At 49.6% G+C, this 20,929-nt stretch overlaps 1 protein-coding gene and 1 long non-coding RNA gene across 3 annotated transcripts in view; both read left to right on the forward strand.

Annotated features, from left to right (window-relative positions):
- The first annotated feature begins 813 nt into the window (after positions 1-813).
- Positions 814-20,929, forward strand: part of GPC6 (glypican 6) — a 947,632-nt gene continuing 927,516 nt past the window's right edge. The window contains exon 1 of one of the 2 annotated variants that reach the window (XM_077343885.1): positions 814-1,592. In XM_077343885.1, coding sequence (XP_077200000.1) covers positions 1,430-1,592 — 163 coding nt within the window. In that variant the 5' untranslated portion in view covers positions 814-1,429. The remainder of the gene's footprint in view (positions 1,593-20,929) is intronic. The other variant, XM_077343886.1, reaches the window with a different exon arrangement.
- On the forward strand, positions 17,649-19,004 carry LOC143840775 (uncharacterized). Its single transcript, XR_013232400.1, has 2 exons — positions 17,649-17,984; positions 18,764-19,004. It is a non-coding gene; the product is annotated as an uncharacterized LOC143840775 (long non-coding RNA).

Raw genomic sequence — 20,929 nt, forward strand, 5'->3', positions numbered from 1 at the left:
ACTAGATGGCCAGTATGGGTCCTTCCAACTCTGTCCCAAAGTCCTCCAGCAAGCTTTTTTGATGACAGGGTGGGTTTAGAACTGGGGACTCCCAGAATCCGGTCCAGCACTCTATCCACTCTACCCCATGGATTCTTAAGAGGATGAATTTCTAGGCAAAGTGCACCCCTCCCAGCAATGTGGTTCTGAGGGCAGCACCAGGTGACTGAAGCCAGAGAGCCAATCTACAAATTCTGCAAGGTCTGCACAATCCAACCCCCCTCCTCCCTTGTTTCCTGCTCTCGGGCCAATCCATCGACTTTAGCATAACCCTAGGCAGGCTTGCTGCTGTGCTTCCAGAACGGCATTACCCTGAGGAATGGCGCTCAGCATCCACACCTGTTAAGCCTGCAGGTGGAAGTCGTATGCTTAAAAGAATCGGGAGCAGGGGGTGCTAAAAAAAAGAGAGAGAGACAGAAAGGAATCGGCAACGTGATTTGCCAGCTGCCCTCCCAGCCTTAATCGGCAGACTGGTTCCTTCTGCGAGGAAGGTGGCATATAAATTAAATAAATGAATAAATACATAATAATAAATGAATAAATAACCCAGCTCTTTCTGCCAAAGTGAGGGGATGGGGGGGGGGCACGCTCTAGGGGGAGCTCGGAGACCTTTCGTACAAATTAAGCATCTCACTCTCTCCCCCCAACCCCACCCCGCCGCGTAAGGGCGAAAGGCTCCTCCGCCCGCTCCACGGTCGCGCGCACCGTGTGGGTTCTTCTCCCCCCCCTCCGCACCACGCGGTGCCGGGGGGGGGGGGGCGGCGCACTCGCGACCGAAGCGTCGGCTCCAGGCCGGGTTTTCCTCGCCGCTCGTCTCTCGCGGCGGCGGCGGCGGCGCTCGGCTCGTGCCATGTGGAGCACGTTTCTCGCTCGGCCGGCGCGCGCGTCTCCAGGCTCGCCGGCCGCCGGTCCCGGCTCGGGCAGGGGGCTGCGGCCAGGCGGCGCGGAGGCAGAGGTCGCCCTCGGAGCCTCGCCGCTGCCGCTGCCGGTCCCGCCCGCCCGCGCTTCCCTCACGGTCGCCGGCGGCAGCAGCAGCTCCATCGGCTTGGAGGAGGAGGGCTGTGGCGGCCGCCTGAGGCGCGGGGGGACCTGAGGCGCCCCGGGCGGGCCGAAGGGGCGGGCGAGGGGCGGCTTCCGAAACTTTGCCTGCCTGCTCGCTTCCTTCCTTGGCCGCCGGCGGGGGGGGCTCGGCGCCGCTCCCGCCTCCCGCCCCCCCCCCCAGCCCCGGGGGTGGGGTCTCCGGCTCGGCACTTGCCGCGCGGTGCAGTTGGCGGGCGGCGGACGGCGGCTGGACGCTCGCCCGGGCTCGGCTCGCGCCCCTCGCCTTGGGGAAGGGGGCGCTCTGGCGCGCGCTCCTGCCTGCCTCCTGCCTCCTGCCTGGGTTTGCACCATGGTGCCTCGGCTCGGGGCGCTGCTCTGGGCTCTCCTCGAGCTGCTGCTGTCGCCCGGCGCCCGAGCGGCTGACGGCAAGGCGCGGAGCTGCGGCGAGGTGAGGCAGGCGTACGGCGCCAAGGGCTTCAGCCTGGCCAACGTCCCCTTCCAGGAGATCGCAGGTAAGACCCCCGTCGTGGGGGGGGTGGGGTGGCGGGGGGGGGTGGCGGGAGGGAGGGAGCACGGGAGTCGTCGTTGTGGTCGTCGTCTCGGTCCCGCTCCGAGCCAGGGTCGCCTCCCTCCCTGGGCGCCTTCGTGTCTTGCTAGAGGAGAAGTTGGGGGAGAAGAAAAGACCCCCCCCCCCATGGAGAGGGGGGCGATTGGCAGGAGGGTCTTTCTTTTGGGGGTGGTTGGGGGGACCCCATTGACAAGGAAATACCCCCCTCTTTCCCTCTCTTCCTCCCTCGCTGCCTTGGAAGTTTGGCTTTGGCTTCGTGGGACCGTCTCGGGAGAGCGTCAAGTTTCTAGTCCCTCCCGTTTGCGAGCGCAGCGCTGCTCTCCCTCGTCGGAGGAGAGGGGCTCTCGGTCCGGGCCAGCAGAGCCCCCTCCCTCCTTCCTTCCCTCAATCCCTGGGCCGGTGAGCAGTTCGCATGACACAGTGACACAGTTTTAGGGGGGCCGCTTGCGCCGCCGACAGCTTTTGGCAGGGGTCGTCCTTGGCCGCCAGAGTGTGCTCTGCCTCGGTCCACGATTCCGTTTCCCCTCGGCCTGTATACTATGGAGCACCTGGGAAGGATTCCAGGCTAGCTTCAGCTGATAAGGTGGAAGGCTTGGCCAAAGCAAGAAGGGGGGGGGGGCGGAATAGCAGGGCTCAGGGGCTGCACCTGCCTTCCCATACCACAGTGAATGGTGCTACCGTTTGGGGTCTAAAGCACCATCCAGATTTCTTTCTCTGGAGTCTTTTCCTCCCCTGCCTACAGAAGTGTGTTTGGGAAAGAGGGGAGGAAATGATTTCTAGGTGGACGGGGGGGGGGGGGCAGCCTACCTGCATGAAACTTGCTGGAGTTTCCTGGCTCAGATACAGCTCTCTGTCTTAGTCCATGTCCGTTCTCAGACCAGTCTGCCTAGAGAGGAACCTCTGGGAGGGAAGGGAACTTGAGACTTGGTTTGGGAGTCCCTCCCTTCTCATTGGCTTTGATTGGCAGCGTCCCCCTCCTGCAGCTGGGAATGGGCCCTTTGATCCCCCTGGTTAGCAGGCCTGGTGTTTGGGATCCTAAAGACGGGCTGGTGTTAGTCACAGGTGTTTTGTGCTTTTATCTGGATGGCCAGGTGAACTGGGGCTTCCAAGTCAGTCTCCTTGCACTCTGCAAAGTCAAGTGGATATGCGTAACTCCTTCTCTCTCTCCCCCCCCCCCCCACTTAGACCAAGAGCTGAGGTCCTTGAGGACCAGCAGGACTGTCGTTTTTTTTGCGTGTCCTTGCAATTGACTGCTGCGGTGTGCTGGATACTTGTTTCGACAACTCAGGCAGGGGTTATATGGCCCAAAGGGTCCCACAGCTTGCTTTCCCAGAGCTGCCAGGTGCTGAAAGGGTCACACGTGAATGTTTGTAAACGTTTGCTGACTTCTTCCTCCCTACAGGTGGCTTGTAAGGGTGAAAACTGCTCTTTTAAGGCTACCTAGATCAGCATTCTGCCTCCAGGGCATTAGGGTGGAATTAAGACCTGTGTTGCCATCATGATTTTGTGGTCCAGGACACCATTCCTGTGGCCACCCATAAAGTCTGGGTGCTTTTTGTAGCTCTCATGAAGTTCTGATGTGAATGTTGACTCACAAAGGCTTATACCCTGAAAGTCTTGTTGGTGTCTGTGAATCTTCTGTAGTTCTCTTTCTCAGTGGACCTTCAAATGGGGCACCGATCACCGGCGTGGTGTAGAATTAAGCAGCCCACCGTAGTCAAGGTAGCTTTACGTAGGATTGAAGAAACAGCTGAGACGATGCAAAGTTGAAAGCACCGTTCTGGGTATGGTGGAAATCTTATTTGCTTGAAGGTGGCTCTGAATTTATCTGGCTGTCTTCCCGGGAGCTGGCACAGAATATAGAAGCATGCTTTTAGACTAGGCTGACTTTTGTTGGTGGAACTCAGAGACTGCAAGACTTTGGAGAGCGGTTTTTCAGCCCCCCCCCCCCAATTAAAACTAACAGAACAAGGAAGAGAGATCTTTGCTCTACCATTAGCCACCTTGAGATTCTGGAGTCCAAAGAGAGATGAGGCTGGAGTCTTGTGTCTGTAGTCTTTTTAAAGGCTTCCCTGTGCTCCCCCCACACACGGCACGTCCCTCCTAGTGGCAGATCCATCCCATGTGCCAATGTGGTTGCAGTGCAGTGGTTAAAAGCAGTGGTCTCTAATCTGGGGGACCAGGTTTGTGTCCCCACTCCTCCTCCACATGAAGACAGCTGGGTGATCTTGGGCCACTCATATTTCTCTCAGAGCTCTCTAAGTCTCACCTGCATCACAGGGTATCTGCTCCTGGAGGGGAAAAGTAGGTGATTGCAAGCTGCTTTGTGACTCTTTGGCTAATAAAAAGCAGGGTACAAAAACAGCTCTTCTTGAGGTAGCTGGGGCTGAGAGAGCTCTAAGAGAACTGCTAACTTGCCTCACGGCCTCACCTGTCTCACAGGGTGCTTGTTTTGGGGAGAGGTAGGGTAGGTGATTGTAAGCTGGTTTGGGTCACCTTCGGGTAGTCAAAACCAACTACTCTTCCTTTCCTCCTCCTTTTCCTTCTCTCCTCCGCTTGAGACTTCTTAGTTCTTCATTCTGCTTTCCCCTCAGTTGGCTGTTCTTTCCCTTCATTTGAGTGACAACCAGTGTCTGCCCTTTTTAGCCTTTTTTTCTTAGAGGTCTAAACATCTCAGTCAGGGAGGCTTTCAGTTGATGCCTCCTGTCACCTGCCCTCCAGGACGCCTGCCTGTCACACCCTGGCTTCTGTATGGAGACCACCCCCCACCCCCACCCTCCAGTGTGGAAAGCTGGTGCGACTGGCATTAATTATCAGTCAAATATTTGCCAAGTGGTGGAAATAAGTGGTGGGGAACTTAATAATCAGCCTGTGGTTTAAATAACTGCATCAATCACTGCTCCATCCAATATTACTCCTCAGGCTTTGTCTGAAGATTTCAGCGTCTTCCCCTCCCCTTTGATGCGTGCAGAATATGAAAGTGTAGCAGATGCAGGTGGATTTTTAAAATGATTATTATCCAGTGGCCTTGGCTCTTTAATGCTGTTGGGTTTAACTTGAGTTGACGCTACTTAATGGGAGCCTTTCGGTTTGATTGTAAATGTGCGTGAGCGGGCGGTAGTTTTTTCTTTTCCTTCTTTTTGCCAGAGAGGGTTGCATTGTTTTAAGGGGGATCTACATGCCAGTCTGTTCCTTTTATGCCTGATGCCGCTGAGTGCTTCGTTTTGTTCTCGAGCTCTTGGAAAGGACCTAGTGGTGTGAAAAACCGGGCTTGCTCTTTGCCATCCAGGTCAATTTGTGGATACAGTGAGCTGCCCTGAGGTGTTGATGAAGATAATGTCAACATCTCTTGTTCTATATGAAAAGTGTAGCTCTTTCCATTCCTTTACTGTGCACTAATAATAGGGCATTAAATAGATTCAGGTGGGCAACAGAGTTGGCCTGAAGCACAGAATCATGGAATCCTAGAGGTGGAAGGGGCCATCTAGTCCAGCCCCCTGCTCAACGCAGGATCAGCCTAAAGTAGCCATGATAAGTCACTGTCCAGCTACCAGTGAGAGGGAGTAGCTTAAAGACCACCAGTGAAAGGGAGCCGAACTACTCCACAGCTGAACTATGAAACTATAACTGTGAAGGATTTCTTTCCTGATATCTAGCCAGTGATAAATCTGTGGGTTCAGGAGGACACGGACACTGGGAGTCATTTCAGCTCTTTATTAGGACCCCAGCAGAGTACAACAAGAAAGCAGAACCGAACGAAGAAACCCACCTCCAATCCCAACTTACGCACAAAAGCCCCACAATAGATCTTCTCGCCAGGGCAGGCTATTGGTCAGTTTCATTTGAAACTGACAGGATCTTCTCACACATTGGTCAATTACAGTGCAGGCTTACAATCCATCCTCGGACCTCAAGCTTGGTCCTCCGCAGAACGACAGACATGACAGTCGGAAATGCAGCAGAACAGCATTTGAGGCCAGTGGCGCCTTTAAGACCAACCGTGTTTTCTTTTGAGGTATAAGCTTCCGTGAGCGGGCACCCTTCTTCTGAGACATTGAAATGGACATTTCCATGAAGTATGGACTGGGTAACTTCCAGCTCAGTGTATCTGAATGGATGTATCCGAAGAAGTGTGCACACACAGGAAGTCTTCTACCTCGAATAAAACTTAAAGGTGCCCATTCAGTGTTAGAGAATCTTGACTCGGTCAACATTCTATTTCCAGAGAGAATGAAATTCCTCTTGACTCTTTAAGGTCATGTCACCCATGCCCATTCTCCTGGGATTTTAAAAAGTCGTTAAGGCAGGAGCTTTTGCAGCAGTTGGTGCTGGATCTAGACCTTGCAGATGGTGGTGGTGGGGGATGGACAACTTTGGCCAGTTCCTGCATCCTGCCGCAGACACCAGACTCCCCCCTCATGGTGTCCCTGAGAGTTCCTTGGCACCCAGAAGCAGCATTTGGAACTGGGGTGGGTCGGGGAGAGTCATGTACCAAAGCTGGAAGTGGCTGTCAGTTCCAAGCCAGTGGCTTGCATGCTTGATAACGAGAAGGAACGGTTTGGGGAAATCAAAATGTGAGCGGTGTGCCCTTAAGATCACTGGATCCAGGTCTGCAAATGGTTGAATGCTGAAACTGACAAATGAGAGGGAGACTGTGGTGTAAGTCTTACACCACAGCCTCCCTCTCATTTGTCAGTTACACTGTAAGAGGCATGGCTGCTGGGGCAGCAAATCCTTTGAACCAAAACACTTTTACCTCCATCGTAACTAAGGACCATCTTTGCCTTTGAACTTGGCTATTGATTTAACTGAAGTTGCATTCTTTTTTAACTTCTTTGGTCCGGATGCCCTAACCTGACTGACCCAGATATCCTGATTGTGTCAGATCACAGAAGTGAAGCTGAGCTGCCCCTGGTTATTATTTGGATAGGAAAACACCCACAAATCCCAGGGCTTCTATGCAAGTGAAGTCTCTGAACATGCCTTGCCTGGAAACTCCTAGAGTGTCATCATAAGTTGTCTGCAATTTAGAAGGTCTTTACACACTCACATATATGTCCAGATTTTGTGTTGGAGGCTGCCAGCTTTTTTGCTCAATCTCACTAAGTTCTCCTCTTGGCTACAGACACCATCTTGTCTGCCTTCTGTCCCTGCAGGTCCCATGACCCCCAGCTTAGACTTTCTGGGTGGTCAGATGAGGCCTCCCCCTCCCTTTTCCACCGAGGGGAAACCAGTTGGATCCAATCCGTCCCACATTTTTGCGCACACTGGAGATTATGATCCAGCCTAGTGTTTGTACTGCTTTAGTGTTTTGCCTTTTTGTTGGGCTTTGCTATCTTCGGAATATAGCTCAGAAGCCACAACAGTCACGCAACCACAAATGTACTTCTTTGCAGTTCTATTATACTGGTGTTAAATTGCTAAGTGTAACTTTTTATGCACCAGCTAGCAAATTTTGAAATGGAACACATACATCTAAATCTGTTTGGGGATTTGCATATACACAGAATGTGCAGGGTTGCAGATTCCTGAAGCGTACTGCATGTGCAAATTCCTGTTATTGGGGGGGGGGCAAAAGCTGATTGTGTGCAACCCCCCCCGGGGGGATGCTTTTAGCTAGGGAGGATGATGGGGGCAGACTCCTGAAAGCCATTTAAGGAAGACTGTCATATGCCAGCAATGTAAGATCCATTCCCCCCCCCCCCCCAAACTCTGCATCTGCTTCGTTGGCACAGCAACAGCAACAGCAAAAAGACCATTGTTGAAGTGTGGATGTTGAATCAGGACCTTTGAGCAATTGGAAGCCCAGTTCTACTTGCTATCTTTTGCCAGCGTAAAAAAAAGTCACAATTTTTAATGACTAAAAATGGAGGGAGGGACTGAAAGAGTTATTTGAACACCATGTGACTGGGAAGCCCTGTATCTGGACAGGAAGCATTTAATTAGCACAAAATCCACCCTGAAGGTTCCAGACTGGGGCTGGTTCGAAGGGTGCATGAAGCTGCCTTATACTGGATCTGATTCAAGTGGGTACCTGTGTTCAGGTACCTGTGTACCTGAAGCACACTGAACAAAGTTTAAAACCAACAAAGTTTAATGATGGGTAGAAGCTTCCATGTGCATGCACACTGCTTCAGATACACTGAAAAAGACTTGTACAGCTTGAAGAAATCTGTTTCATTGTGTCCAAAGGACCATGCATGCACACAACCATCATTATCCAGAATTAAGCTTTGTTGGTCTTAAAAATGACACTGGGCTCTTCTTATACTGAATCAGAGCACATGCCCACCCAGGTCAGTACGGTCAATTTCAGCCAGCATTGGTTCTCCGAGATCTTGGGTAGAGGCATTTCACGTTATCTGCTACCTGATCATGTTTTTCTTTAAACGGAGATGCTGGAGATTGAACCTGGAACCTTCTGCTGATGCTCTTCCATTGACCCCTCTCCATTGTGGGTAAAAGAAAAACACACCTCTCTTTGGTACAGCCAAGGAGCGACACCACCCTTGTCCTTCGTCACAGATGACTGGATGAAAGCTGAGTCCCCACATCACTTTGTGCTACCTGGCAGCATAAAAGCCTGGGCCTGGGGGAGGAGAATTTGGGTTAAAAGGTCCTGAGGACTGTTCTAGTATTCCATTGATAAAACCCGCCCCCAAACCCCTGAAAATTACATGGAGCTCCAAAGACATGTTTTCTCTTTTGCCACAAGTGAAATGCTTTTTACTGCAGTTTCACTCGCTACTGAATGCGTAGTATGAAATTTTATGCGTGACAATCTATAATATTGCACAGTGATGATTCTTATGTATATGATAGGTAAACACCAGAATATTCTCAACTATATATTCAAGTAACTAATTTTGTTTGCTATTAATATGGTAAAAAGGGTTAACCTCTGTCTGCCTCTGCAGAACTGACTAAGATCCCGCAGGGACCTGATCTCATTTGGTAGTGTTTTCCACCAGGTTGGGGTCACGGCCGAGAATGACCTGACCCTGGTCGATGCCAGCCTCACCTCCTTTGTGCCAGGGATCCTGAGCAGGTTTTGGTCTGATGACCTCAATGCTTTTGTGGGGCTTAGTGGAAAAGGCCACAGAAATGTCACCTATGCCTAGAAAGGGAGTTGTCCAGAAAGAATGCCTGCAGCTCCTCCCATATAATGCACAACTTCCTTTTCGAACTGGGTGGTTGCACAGCCATGGCTAGCTTGATCTCACCATAGCTTGGAAGCCAAGTGGGGTCAGCCACAGAGAGTCCTGGGATGGGAGACCACTAAAGAAGCCTGAGTCTGTTATCTCAGAGGAATACAATGGCAAACCACCTCTGTTCATCTTTGGCCTTGACCACCCCATGGCCCTGGGGTCACCATGAATCTGCTGTGACTAGATGGCACAACATCATTACGTAGCATTTTTACCAAAGCACAGTGGTTCAGGTCAAGAAATGAACACTGATTTTGGTCCCATTGAATGAATGAGCACTGATTGGAATACAACTGATTAAGGTGACCAGGTCCTATTATGCATCCCTTGGATAATGCACTTTCAATGCACATTAGAAATCGATTACCCCATTCTGCACACTGAGGTGTGCATAATGAGCCCAGGAGAGCCGATGGGGCACCAAGCTTTGAAATGCACCTGAAGCCATTTAGTATTTCTAACCTTGTGGATGGTGCAGAGAGCGAATGAAAAGCGGACAGCTGGTTTTGTTCGCCGCTTATGGCCGCCTAAATGGACGGCGGTCCATCCGCGAAGCTCGGCCAAAAGATCAGAATCTAACGCTTTCTCTTTGTCCTCAAGAGGCAAAATCCAAACAGCAAAAAAAACGAGGGAGATTTTTTCCCCTTCTTGGCAGGTCTTCAAATAATAGCGACTCCCCCATAGCTTGTAATGAGAGCAGAGTTGATTATATGTCAGTTTCAATTTTCATGTCAGAATTGCCCATTTGAGAGAGAACGAGGCAGGAGGCGCTGGGCACAGAAGCAATCGGCGCTCGTGAGCCTGTTTCAAGGAGAGCGGCTGCCGAGTCTCGAGGCGAGACCGAACTCAGTTCTTCCCAGGCCTCCCCCCTCCTCAACTATCCTGCTGGGTATCTTTTCTGCATGACTCAGTACTCGGGACGGTTGTCTTCTCATCAAATTCGGCCGGGAATGGGAAATTCGGCAACATCTTTGCCTTGGACGTGATCAGTTTATGCTGCAGGGGATGCAGCGGAATTGCCAGTCCCGCCGCCAAAGAGTCTGCCTGCTGTGCCTCTGAATGACAGACTGCTCTGAGCTTGCATCCTTTGAGTCCCAGGTTAAAATGGGGGAGGGGGTCGCTGGTGCAGGAATGTAGGCAGATGGCTGAGAGCAGATGGCTGATGAACTCTAGAGCAGTGGTCCCCAACCTTTTTATCACCGGGGACCACTCACTGCCTTTTACTGAGGCCCGGGGGGGGGTAGTTTACTCCTCTACTCTCAACCACTGCCCTAGCGCTCTCTGATCGCTATGGTAATGTTTAAACATCCCTTCAAAATAAGATACAGACACGCCACAACAATGAAGTGTGTTGTAAAGGGCTGGGGCGGGGGGAGAAGGCGTCCTTCAGGGCCCACCTCCAATTAGTTGAAGGACCACATGTGGTCCGACTAATTGGAGGTGGGCTACGAAGGACGCCTTCTCCCCCCCCCCACGGCCCTTTATTTCATCCCCCCCCCGGCCCTTTACAACACACTTCGGGTGTCATTGTCTCCCTTCACTCCCAGATGGGACTATCTCGTTGCAGAGAAACAAGCTCAGGGTTCCCATTGATTTGTCATTGTCATGAGTTAAAATTTCCATGAAAATAAAATGTTCCTTATGTTCATTGTTGTGGCGTGTCTGTATTTTATTTTGAAGGGATGTTTAAACATTATCATAGCGATCAGAGACCGTTAGGGCAGTGGTTGAGAGTAGAGGAGTAAACTATCCCCCCCCCCCCGGGGCCTCCGTAAAATTGGCAAGCGTTGAGTGGTCCCCGGTGATAAAAAGGTTGGGGACCACTGCTCTAGAGCAGGGGTAGTCAACCTGTGGTCCTCCAGATGTCCATGCACTACAATTCCCATGAGCTCCTGCTAGCTTTTGCTGGCAGGGGATCATGGGAATTGTAGTACATGGACATCTGGAGGACCACAGGTTGACTACCCCTGCTCTAGACAGTAGTGCTCTTCACAGGTTACTCAGGTTGTCACCCTACAGGTCCGGACTGGAGATTTCCTGGCATAACAACTGATGTCAACTCCAGTTCTCCAGATTAGAGGCTGCTGCTCTTAACACACTATGGGTGTCTGGAGTGCAGAGTCTCAGCATGAGCCTTAATAGGAGGATGTGTTGGAAGAGGCTCCGGTTAACTCAGGTGTGAGGGCCCATTCTGCAGCAGAAGCTTATGTATGTGACTTTGGGCTAGTCACTCTCTCTCAGCTTACCTTACCTTGCAGGGTTGTTGCTGTGTAGATAGAATCAAGGCAAGGAGAAGGGTGTTGTGAGCAGCTTTGGATCCCCATTGGGAGAGAAGTAAAGTACAAGTAACTAAATAAAAAAATAAACTTTGCATTCCCAGCCAAAAGAAACAAAGTCCCCAGTGAGTCATAGCAGGGCATGCATTATAAGAGCATCATGGAGTTGGAGGGGGCCATACAGGCCATCTAGTCCAACCCGCTGCTCAATGCAGGATAAACCCAAAGCATCCATGATACGTACCTGTCCAGCTGCTGCTAGAAGACTCCCAGTGAGGGGAAGTTCACAACTTCCTTAAGCAGCTGATTCCACTGCAGGATAATCAGATTGGATCTAACCCAGTTTTCAGCTGGTGAAAATGGGAAGAGATTGGGTCCCCTTTGACCACCCCAAAAGGTTGTGCTGGGTTGGGTGGGGGCCATGGGACCTGCATGAACAAAAGCCAGGTAGGGGAGGAGCTCTAGTGAGGAGATGAATTGGACAGAGTTGTGTGAAAAGGATCTAACCCACTATACTGCAGGAACTATATATATTTTTCCTCATAAGGGGGGAGGGGAAGGTTGCTATCACTGACAGCCTATTTTGTACATCATTAAGTGCTAATGTGTTAAAGCAACATTTTACAGCTCCTTTGCTCCTTATTTCATCCTTGGGTATCTTGCACTCTTCCAGAGCCGTGGCGTTGCCCATGCACCACAGAGGTCAAGCACTATGTTAAAAGCTCGGGTCATTCTTTTTATACATCTGCAATAAAGAATATATTAATTTCATTTATATTGCCACTTGGCTCTCATGAAAGGTCAGTTTCGGTTGAATGTACAATTACTTGCAAATGGCAAGTCTTATAACAAGTGATCAACAATAAAAATTTCCTTTTTTTCCCTGGGCAATTTGTTTTTAAAATTACCACCTGCCGTTCCCTCGAACGGCTCGGTGAACCCAGCAGCCTCACCCGGCTCGCGGTTCGCTTGTTTCAAATGTGTAGTTAAAAAACCACCCTGTACGTACTAATCGTGGGTTTCTGCGTAGCAAAGTGGGGATTCATGTAATTACATTAAAGTTTTCCATCGAAATAACAAGCCATGTGCTCAAAATGCCATTATCATGCTAAAGGATCAGTGCTTGTATTTTCTGGTACGGTGAAGTTACATTTTCACTAATGCTCAGCTTCCGATTCTCCATATTCTAGCAGTTTCCTGTTTGTTTAATGCATTGGAAATGGTCCTTTGAGGTGCTAGGGGCCTTGAACTGGAGTGGTGTCTTTCCCAGGATCCTCACCGTCTCCCTCCGGCAGTCCAATTTTACTTGGTAGCCATAGCTGTACCCCTATAGCAGAGAACAGCTTCCCTGCTCTTCCCAAGCTCACCAAGGTGGCAACTGCTACCAGGTAGACCAACTGATAGGTAGAGAATCTCTCCTTTCTGTAGACTGCTGAAATAGCACCTGAGGTCTAGGGAATGGGGAAGGCGAAGTTGGCTCAACAGGCTATCATTGACATATCTTCTGGGATCATCATCAGCAGGGCAAATATAAATGTGAGAGGAGTGAGGGTTTGAGGACACTTTCCGGAAGCATTCCAAAATTCAGGGTCAAACTGCGTTGCACGTAATACAAGTCTGGACACATGCGGAGACCTAGAAAGGGGCAAACGGGCTTCCCCAACCATTATAATTGATGAAAACTGCATGGGAGGGAAGTAGGAAGCCCCTCATCTACTTCACAGTGCTCTGGAACTCAACAAAGCAACAGCATGCTTTCAAATTAAGCCCCCTGCCCCAATTTATGCGGGTGGCAACTAGTGCTGGTTTTTTCACCCTGCTTTTCTCTACCTGAAGGTAGTCAAAGCAGTTTACAATCGCCTTCCTTTCCTCTCCTCACTACCTGGGAGGTAGGTGAGGCTGAGAGAGTTTGAACAGGACTGTTCTGTGATGGGCCCAAGGTCACCCACCCAGCTGGCTGCCTGTAGAGGAGTGGGATTAGAGGCTACTGCTCTTCACCACTATACCATGCTTTCTCTCTGGTCACCCGTGTCCTATGTAACACCTAGTTTGACCCTCAGATTACAGGTGAGGAAGAGTTAGCTCAATAGCAAGAATTTGTGTGCTTTCATGCACACTAAAAACACTTTCAATGCACTTTGCAACTGGATTTTACTGTGCCAGGTGGAAAAATTCACCTGAAAACAGTTGTTGGATTGAAATTGAATGATTTAGCATGTGCAAAATACCTCATTCTCTGCCTTCCACAACTCTCTCCTACCTCCTCCTTTGTTTGAGGATATTCTCAGATCACTGGACCTCTGCTCTTGCAAAGGGGAGGTCCATTGTTGGTTGTGGTTGTCCTTGGAATGGGAAAACAGCACTAGTTATGCTGCAGCAACTGCAGCCAGTAGGGTTGGGCAAAGTTTTATTTCAGTAGATTTCAAGAAATAGCCCAGTAGCTTCCATCTCTGTACTCCTGCAACTCAGTTAGTAGATCCTTGAAGGTCTGTCAGCCAAGGACGTGGAGATGAGTTGTTCTTTTGGGTGGGCCATGCTTCTTTTCCAGTGATCCCAGGGTATAACTTTGTCCTTTTCTGTCTTTCCAGCAGCTGGGCTATCAGCCTTTCTAATGGTCATGCTTATGGCATTTGCTGGGATTGCCTTCTCCTTGGCGGATAAGGCCCAGGATTTATTTCCTCATTGTTTGTGGCATGACAGCATAGTTTCCTGAGGCTGTTCATTCATCCTGTTCACTTAGATTTCTACATTCAGCACAGTCACTTCTAATGATGCCTTTATCATTGCCAGGGCATATCAGGCATCCCCTCAGGATGTATTGATTAAGATGTTTTGAAGTTTTGGGTCTCCTTGGATGGCTACTTAATTTTAATAAAGTTTCCCCTCCCCTGCTGGTGTTGGCGTAGACCTTTTGTGCTGCCAAAGGAAAACAAGACAAAGAACTTAACCCCACAAAAATGACCAAAAAGGTTAAAAGGATATGAACATGGCCTCTCTGGAGGTGGTGGGTTCTCCATTTTTGGAGATTTTTAAACAGAGGCTGGATAGCCATCTGACAGAGAGGCTGATTTTGTGAAGATTCAAAGGGGTGGCAGGTTACAATGGATGAGCAATAGGGTTGGGAGTGTCCTGCAAAGTGCAGGGGGTTGGACTAGATCAGGGGTAGTCAACCTGTGGTCCTCCAGATGTTCATCGATTACAATTCCCATGAGCCCCTGCCAGCAAACACCGGCAGGGGCTCATGGGAATTGTAGTCCATGAACATCTGGAGGACCACAGGTTGACTACCCCTGGACTAGATGACCAATGAGGTCCCTTCCAACTCTATTCTTCTATGATTATATGTGGTGTTATAAATGTTTTACAAAAAATAAAAATATTATAATGAAAATATATGTATTTATCTAAAAACAAGCTTAAAACTGCTAAAAAGCCTCACTGTAAATTCTGTTCCACCAATAGCAAACTAAGGACCCAGTAGGCTAAAGGGGCTAGACCAGATGTGTTTCGGCCCAACTGTCTTCTTCAATGGTCAGGCAACTAATGATAAGAGCATACATAAAAGGAGAAATGCACAGGCTCCAGTCATCTGTGACATTCTTTCTATTAAATAATAAAAAGGACACAGTAGAAATTGTAGTCATGTATACTGTGACCCAGGCTAGGTAGGACTTGTAGAGGCCTCTCTCTCTCAGTATAGGCTCTGGCCAGATATAATAGGAATAAGGTGGTAACTTTACATGCACCTTTCATGCAGTGTCCAGATCATAAATAACCAGATATGTCATGGAGTCAATCATGTGTCTTGTATGCAGACAGGACATTCTATTGCTTTCATGTCAACTTTGAACCTGTGCCTACCTTTCCTGTTGCTCAGTACTTTTCTCTGTGTCAGGGGATCCCTGGTCTTTCCTGTACCCTACCTGTTGCCCTCGTGGACTCATCCACCAGCTGTTCCCAACATTGATGAGAAAGCAGGGAACCAGCCATTTCTGTTGACTTCTTGCCTTACTGGGAAAGGGGGTGGAGCCTGGACGCCTACTCCTGCCTCTACCTGCCTACTTTCTCCCTCACTCAGTTTTCCGTGGGTGTGGCAAGAAGGTGTGGCCAGCTGACATCACTTCTGGCCCAGTTCCAGGGGCTCCCTGAAGCCTGAGAAGTATTTGGGGTGGTCCTCCATGGTCAAAATGTTGGAAATGTGTGGAGATGGTGCTCTATTGCATAATTTAACATTTTCCTGGCCCTTGGCACTGAAGGAATATGCTCCTCCATTAAGCCACTCCCTCTACCAAGAGTACAACGTGCTGGAATCAAAAGGCACATGCCATAGGCCCCGAGCCATGAGTCTGTATATCTTCTGTAGCAGTCATCCTCCAGCGTCCTACCTCTCTTCCAGGGCTGGAATCAAAAGGCACATGCCATAGGCCCCGAGCCATGAGTCTGTATATCTTCTGTAGCAGTCATCCTCCAGCATCCTACCTCTCTTCCAGGGCTGTGAAACAGTCCTTGTGATTCTGACCTCATAGCAAGCCAGGTGATTCTCAGCCACACGGAGCCCATGGAACTCCACTAGATGGGAAGGAGTGAACAAGCCTCAGCTCAAGATGGGAAAAGAATCCCCCCCTCCGGCAGGAATTTGTGGCTCTGGATTAGGGGATGGGCTCTTGTGCATGGAAAGTATTGACCAGTCGCAGCCAACTTTCAAGCGGACTTTCAAGGTAACTGATACGCAGAGTTGCCTTTCCCCCTTGGTGGTCTCCCATGCAGGTTCCAGCCCAGCTTAGCTTCCAAGATCTGGCTATAGCAAGCTGCCTTCTCTCTCTTTAGCTGCACAGATAGCAGAATCGGAATGATACAAAAGAAGATTAGCAGGGCCCTGGCTATTTTGTAACAAATATTGTGCTTGTCACTTTTGTCTGCATTGTTTTCCATTGTACTTGAGTGTGAACATGTAGAAAATGAGATGTCTCTTTGTTACTAAATTTGGACATTGATGCTGTTAGCAGTTTTTGACTCTAGAATAATTTGAGAGTATATTTTTGTCCTCTTCTACATGGTGATTTTTGGGTTTGTTTGTTGGAGGTTCACTGTGTATCATTGTTAAGCTAGTTCCCTTCTGGGTCAGCTGAGCCAGGCTTTTATTTGGATCCATTGAGGTAACCGGTTGGGCTAAAACAGAATCAAATTCCTCTCAGGGTTTGTTTATATTAACTGAGCCTCAGTGACGAAACAGTAATTCTTACTGGGGAAATCTTGTAACTTTGGGGTGTGAAGCTGAGAAGCAGTTCACTGTGTAAGACCAAACTGCACAAGATCTTATCCTGTTCAATACTTTGTTTTCTGTTAAACAAACCTTTAGAGTTCATCTCCACCTGTGTCTTGTCTACCTAGTCAAATATCTTTGGGGAAGAGATTTCTATTTACCTGATAAATAATTACAGTCTGGGTCCTGCAAGTTCCCAAATATATCTTTAGGGAGCATACAGCTTGCTCACCACCAACTCTTCAATGGAAGCTTGTGCCCTCCTTTTTCATTTGTTGGCAACTGGGGTTTCAATAGTCCATAGGACTGGCCAGAACTGGGCACTGGACATTCTTCAGTTACCTCTGAGCGTCCCTCCTCTAATAGCTGCCACACTTCCCTGATATGATACGCTTCTGTTTGTGTTGTGGTGATTTGTAACAAGTATTACCAGTATTTTTCTCCCCTAGAAAGTTCTTGGCTACTTAATTCAACATCACCATTTCTCTACATAACATAACTTTGCTTTGTAGTGGGCTGAATAGTAGGGGCAGACTTTTTCTTGTAGAAAGCGTTCAGTAAGTGAACAATTAAGGGGTAAATCCCATGAACGTTTTGCTGGTGGAAGATGGTGGTGAGAACCCATTTGTCCACCAAAAATGTCAGTAGCTTTAGAATCTGCTTGGACAAAGATCAGTTGGGGCGGGTGAAATAGAGATGCAAAGAAGGTGGGCTCCAACCATAAACATTTGTTTCTGGTATCCAAGGGAAGTTTTACTTTATAGGATGGATCCAGCCAGCTATTTCACTCAACTTTGCCAAATTCTCCTCCTTACGATGGCCGCTGTCCCACATGATTTGTGTCCACATGCCTCAGCATACCCTTTAGATAAACAGATCTGCCCTCTTAGTTTTGCCAGCAGAAAGGCTGATTGGGTCCAACCTCATAGTCTTGAAACCTAGTGGAGCTATAAAAACTCTGGAAGATGATGATGAATCGAAGTCAACGGCCTAAACACTAGACCCGACACTAGACCCGGCTTGGTCTTTAGGAATATTTTTTTCAGTAACATGAAAAAGCTGTCCTTGACAGCTTTGGGGTGGTTGCTTTTCTGTGTGGAAAGAATCAACCTTATCACATACTGACTTATTGCCAACTCTAATGACATCACAGTAGAACCCAACCAATCAGATTTGGCAGTGTGCTGACTCCACAAAGGTCCCGTGAAGCCAAACCCAAGCGAGAGCAGTGCCTCCAGACCTGTCAAAATACTTTTCCTTCCTTGAGGAAGAATCCCCAATTATCACTGAAAGGACAAGCGCCAAAACATTTCGGACAGCAGAGCTCTTTCCTGCTCAGCTCCAGGCTGCTTTCCTTCAACCAAATCTGTTAATGCTGATCTGTTGTTTAATGTGCCACAGCAGTAATTCTCAATATGCTTCATTCAGCCGTGGCTGTTTGCTTGTGTGTGTTTAGGTTTTTGGACTTCAGAATCTAGGAAACTTTGAAGCAAAATCTGAATGCATGGAATCACTGTTCAGTGACTGGATGTCGATGTTTAGTGCGGCTGTCTGGTCAGTCATCCATTGTGGATGTTACCCAGATGAAGGTGAGAGGTTTGAGAAAGCCAGGGAGTGTGTGTTGGCCATTAAGTTAAACAAACTTAAAGCATGGAGCAGAAAGAATCCATAGAGAAACTGCTATCCTTGCTTGCATAGCTGGCCTTTATGGACAATGATAGTTGCCTGCAAAAAAAAGAAAAAAAATGTCAGCACAACTTTGTGGCCGGAAAATGATCCCAATTATCCTAACGGTTTTCTTGGGAGCCAGCTAGGTGTAGTGGTTAAGACCGGCAGCTTCTAATCAGGAGAACCAGCTTTGAAGAAGAGCTGTTTTTTTTTGTACCCCACTTTTTACTACCCGAAGGAGTCTCAAAGCGGCTTACAATCACCTACCCCTCCTCTCCCCACAGCACACACTTTATGAGGTAGGTGGGACTGAGAAAGGTCTGAGAGAACTGTGACTGGCCCACGGTCACCCAGCAGCCTGCATGTGGAGGAGGAACAGGGAATCAAACCGGGCTCTCCAAATTAGAGGCCACCAGTCTTAATCACTGCACCAAGCTGATCAGCACTGGGAAGGGCTGTGTTGGAAAGATGTTTAAAAATCTTTTTTAAAAGATGCTCTAATTTTCAGAACTTTCCCGATGCGTTCATAGGGCCGCACAATTTCTGGGAAATTTACTCCACAAAACCTCATTGCAAGAAGTCATTTCTTTCTTTCCCGAAAGCAACATCGAAGAAACCTCGATGGAACTTGGGAGTCGTGTGTGTGTGTGTGTGTGTGTGTGTGTGTGTGTGAATTCTGTTTCCTGTCCTTGCTTGACAGAAACCAGACTTGGAAACCAGCATGAAGAAGTCACACTCTTTGCCACTTCTCTAAGCTGCAGGAAATTACAGTCCTTACTGCAGATGTTATCCAGCTTCCGCATGACTTCAGCAGAGCTGTGACTATTGGCAACACTCTCCTATCCTCAAGGTTGAGCTCTCGGATGCTGGAAGGGAACCCTTCCCTCAGTTATCGGTGTGGCCGGGTTCTTTAAGTCGCCAGTAAAACTTTGTGTATTTTATTGACCCTGCCTTTCTCCCCAGCGTGGACCAAAAGCGGCTTCCAGCTTGGTGTAGTGGTTAGGAGTGCAGATTTCTAATCTGGCGAGCTGGGTTTGATTCTGCACTCTCCCACATGAAGGGTGAGGCCAGAAGGACGTCCCAGCCCACTCCCCCCTCAAGCTTAGACCAAAGCTGGCCAAACTGTGGCTCTCCAGATGTCCATGCACTACAGTTTCCATGAGTCCCTGCCAGCTCCTGGTAAGCCAGAATCCATGCCGCAGTACCTGAAATCCACCCTGAAGTAGCCCAATCCAAGGGTGACCAAACTGTGGCTCTCAATTACCATGTGACCCAGCTACAATTACCATGAGCTCAGTTCTCTCATAGCTCTCTCAGCCGCACCTGCCTCACAGGGTGTCTGTTGTGGGGAGTGGAAGGGAAAGACGATTGGAAGCCGTTGGGTTTCCTTTGGATAGTGGAAAGCAGAGCATCTCTCTCCTCCCCCCCCCCCTTCTCTCCGCCCCAAAGCAGGAAAGACAATCGCTGCTCCCTTTCCCCTCACTTCCACGATCTGCTTGGTGGCCTTGAAGGACAATTGGCCCGCTGTCCTCTGGCATGGAAGGGCCGCCGGGGCAATCGCTGCAGAACGGGAGGCCTCGGCCCTGCTGCCTGCCGCGCCTGAAAGCCCGCCTCCCGAGCCGGGGCTCCGCGAGGGAGTCCTTAATAGCCGCTGCCAGTTGTGCGGACGGCACAAGGGCTTGCAGGGACCCAGCGCGCCCAGCAGGGGGCTCCGCGGCGCAGCTCGGCCCGGCCGGCCGAATTCCTCTCCGCGCTCCTCTTCCCCTCGGCCTTGGCGGGTCGGGGTTCCGTGCTCTGGGGCAGAGACGCCTGGCAAGTCCCAGTTCGGTTTCCTCGGCCGGCTTTCCGCTCCTTTCAAACAGGCTTTCTTGGAGCTGAGGGGCAGGGGAGTGTCCACCGTTTCAAGCCGTTTCAAGGAGAGATCCGTTTCAAGCCGACGGACCTCTGTCTGTATTTTCCCGCAGATGGAGCTTCCTTTCTGCTGGGCTTTTGCGGAAGCAGATTTGAATACTTATTAAAGCCTCTGGCGCACGCGCGCTCTCCGCCTTTCGCTTTGCAGCCCCCGCCCCCCCTTTAGCAATAGGCGGTTGTCCAGCGTGCTGAATCGTGCCTGCCGTGGATTGAGCCTGAGCCCCTCGGCCCCTTTCAGGTCGGAAGAATTCAAGGGAGTGCCTCTGGACTCAAGCTTGGTTAAGAGCCGCGGCTTCTAGTCTGGAGAGCCGGGTTTGATTCCCCCCCCTCAGTCCCTCCCCCAGGTGCAGCCAGGTGGGCGACCTTGGGCTAATCACAGCCCTGCCAGAGCTGTTCTGGCACATTAGGTCTCTCTCAGCCCCACCTCCCTAACAGGTGTCTGTTGTGGGGATTGCCAGCTGACCCCCTCAGGTAGTTAAAAGCAGGGTATAACAACCGGCTGTTCTTCAAAACTTTGTTTTGTGACTTCAGATCAACACGTCCACTCACCTGAACTCGCAATTGTAGGGCTGTTTCTTTCAGGGATCCTTCTCTGGTAAAGATAACAGGATCTCCCCCCACCCATTCACGCTTTTAAAACTGGCCATCCTCCAGCCCTCCTCCAGCCCTCTAGGGCACCTCTACAATTCCAATGTGTCCGTGGGTGTGTTAAGAGCCCTTACGTCTTTTCTGATTTATGGCCACTCTGTGAATCATTGACCTCCAAACCATCCCATCTTTGACACCCTTGCTCAGGTCTTGCAGACCAATGGCCTCACTTCCTGGATGGACTCCATCCATTTTGTGTTGGGTCTTCCTCTTTTCCAACTTCTCCTAGCATTATTGTCGCAGTTTAGTCATTTTAGCCTCCAGAGAGAGTTCAGGTTTGTTCCTAGTTTCCCTAGAATCATTTCTC

Source organism: Paroedura picta, chromosome 6, assembly GCF_049243985.1.
Source record: "Paroedura picta isolate Pp20150507F chromosome 6, Ppicta_v3.0, whole genome shotgun sequence".
Lineage (NCBI taxonomy): Eukaryota > Metazoa > Chordata > Lepidosauria > Squamata > Gekkonidae > Paroedura > Paroedura picta.